At 42.7% G+C, this 2,083-nt stretch overlaps 1 protein-coding gene across 1 annotated transcript; it reads right to left on the bottom strand.

Annotated features, from left to right (window-relative positions):
- Nucleotides 1–3: 3 nt before the first annotated feature.
- LOC121939658 (protocadherin gamma-A11-like) lies at nt 4–1,887 on the bottom strand (the record flags this gene model as incomplete). Its single annotated transcript, XM_042482651.1, has 1 exon — nt 4–1,887. A coding segment is annotated over exon 1 (1,884 nt), but the record flags the coding sequence as incomplete, so codon positions are not given.
- Nucleotides 1,888–2,083: the final 196 nt, after the last annotated feature.

Raw genomic sequence — 2,083 nt, 5'->3', positions numbered from 1 at the left:
GATTTCTCCATTCTGTAAGCCCACTTCAAACAGCGCCCTGTCTGTGGCTTTCTGCAGTTTATAGGAGAGCCAGGCATTCTGTCCAGAGTCCACATCAACAGCCACCACTTTAGTCACCAGATAGCCCACATCTGCTGAACGAGGCACCATCTCAGCCACCACAGAGCCACCAGTCTGGACTGGGTACAGCACCTGAGGAGGGTTGTCGTTCTGGTCCTGAATAATTAATGTTACAGTCACATTACTACTGAGTGGAGGGGAGCCTCCATCCTGCGCTTTGACAGTAAATACGAGCTGTTTGATCTGTTCATAATCAAATGAGCGCACTGCATGTAGAAGTCCAGTTTCAGAGTTTATTGAAACATACGAAGAAACTGGGCTGCCACTGACCTGCGTCTCCTCGAGAAAGTATGAGATTCTTGCGTTTTGATTCCAATCAGAGTCTCGTGCGCTTAAACTGAATATCGACATCCCAGGGACATTATTCTCAATGATATAGGCGGAGTAATTCGGTTTGGTGAATAGCGGAGGATTGTCATTTACATCAGAAATTTTGAGATGTAAAGTTGTTTTAGTAGAAAGTGGGGGTAACCCTGAATCGGTTGCGGTTATGGTTATGTTATATTCTGGTTTCGTTTCACGATCAAAAGGTGCGTCAGAAAGCAAATTGTAATAATTAGTCAAAGAAGACTGGATTTTAAATGGGAGATTTGAATCAATTGAGCACGTTATCTGGCCGTTTCTTTCTGAGTCTGCGTCTTTGACATTAAAAACAGCTACGGTCGTGCCTGGAGGGACATCCTCTGAAATCAGACTTGAGTGGGACATTATATTTATAACTGGAGCATTATCATTTATGTCAGTGACCTCAATGACAACTTTAGTTCCGTCACTTAGGCCACCCTGGTCTTTAGCGATCACTCTTATTTCGTATTTTTTGTCTTTTTCGAAATCAATATTATCAGCCACAGTTATTTTGCCAGATAAACTATCAATTGCAAACAGTTCACCAGACTTGCCATTTACGTTCGAGACAGAATATGTGACCAAGCCATTAGATCCACTATCGGCATCTGAAGCATTCACAGTTGTAATATATGTACCTATGGGTGTATTTTCTGTCACCTTAGCAGTGTACAACGATTGATTAAATACAGGACGATTATCGTTGACATCAATGACAGTAATCTTTATATTTACTGTGCCAGATCGCTGTGGATTCCCTCCGTCTACAGCAATCAACTTTAAAGAGAGGTGTGGATTTAACTCTCTGTCTAATGGCTTCTGTAAAATCATTACCGCGAGCTTGATTCCATCGGCGTTGGAGTGTTGCTTCAAAACGAAATTATCATTAGGGGATAAAACATAATTTTGCAAACTGTGGATTCCTGCATCGGGGTCATAGGCGCTTTCTAAATCGAAATGAGAACCTGTTGTTGCAGACTCACTGATTTCTAGATTAATTACGTTATTTTTGAAAGTTGGTGCATGGTCGTTTATGTCTAATATTTCTACCGTCACCCTGTGCATCTCAATTGGATTTTCCAAAATAATTTCGAAACTGAAGCTGCACGGTGTTACGTCTCCACAAAGCTCCTCTCGGTCGATTCTCTCACTCACGACTAGAATTCCTTTGTCTGTGTTAAGCTCAGTATACTGATTGTTTTCTCCGGCCACGATACGGGCCCGCCCAGAGCGGAGCCTTTTCAGATCCAATCCGAGGTCTTGTGCTACATTACCGATAAAAGAACCTTTCTTCATCTCCTCCGGGATTGAATAACGGATTTGGCCGTTGATGGTGGAAAGCATGACGACAAAAATGAACATCTCCCATGTACGTGTCCAACACATCAGCCATTTTCCGCATCGGTGCTGTCGTATCCCCATGTCGTCAGCAGTAAAATCCTCAATGAAACCGCAAATTATATCCCACAGCCACAAACTACATTCCAGTTCAAAGGTGCTGCATTGGAGCGAATTTGACCGATTATTATCGAACGAAGACTGCTGTTTCAAAGCGATTAATTTTCGTCGGACGCCTTCTTGTATGAGACAATGTTTCTCTCTCCCTCTTTCTCTCCTC

Source organism: Plectropomus leopardus, unplaced genomic scaffold (genome assembly GCF_008729295.1).
Source record: "Plectropomus leopardus isolate mb unplaced genomic scaffold, YSFRI_Pleo_2.0 unplaced_scaffold5518, whole genome shotgun sequence".
Taxonomy (NCBI): domain Eukaryota; kingdom Metazoa; phylum Chordata; class Actinopteri; order Perciformes; family Serranidae; genus Plectropomus; species Plectropomus leopardus.
This window is presented reverse-complemented; position numbering and strand designations above follow the sequence as displayed.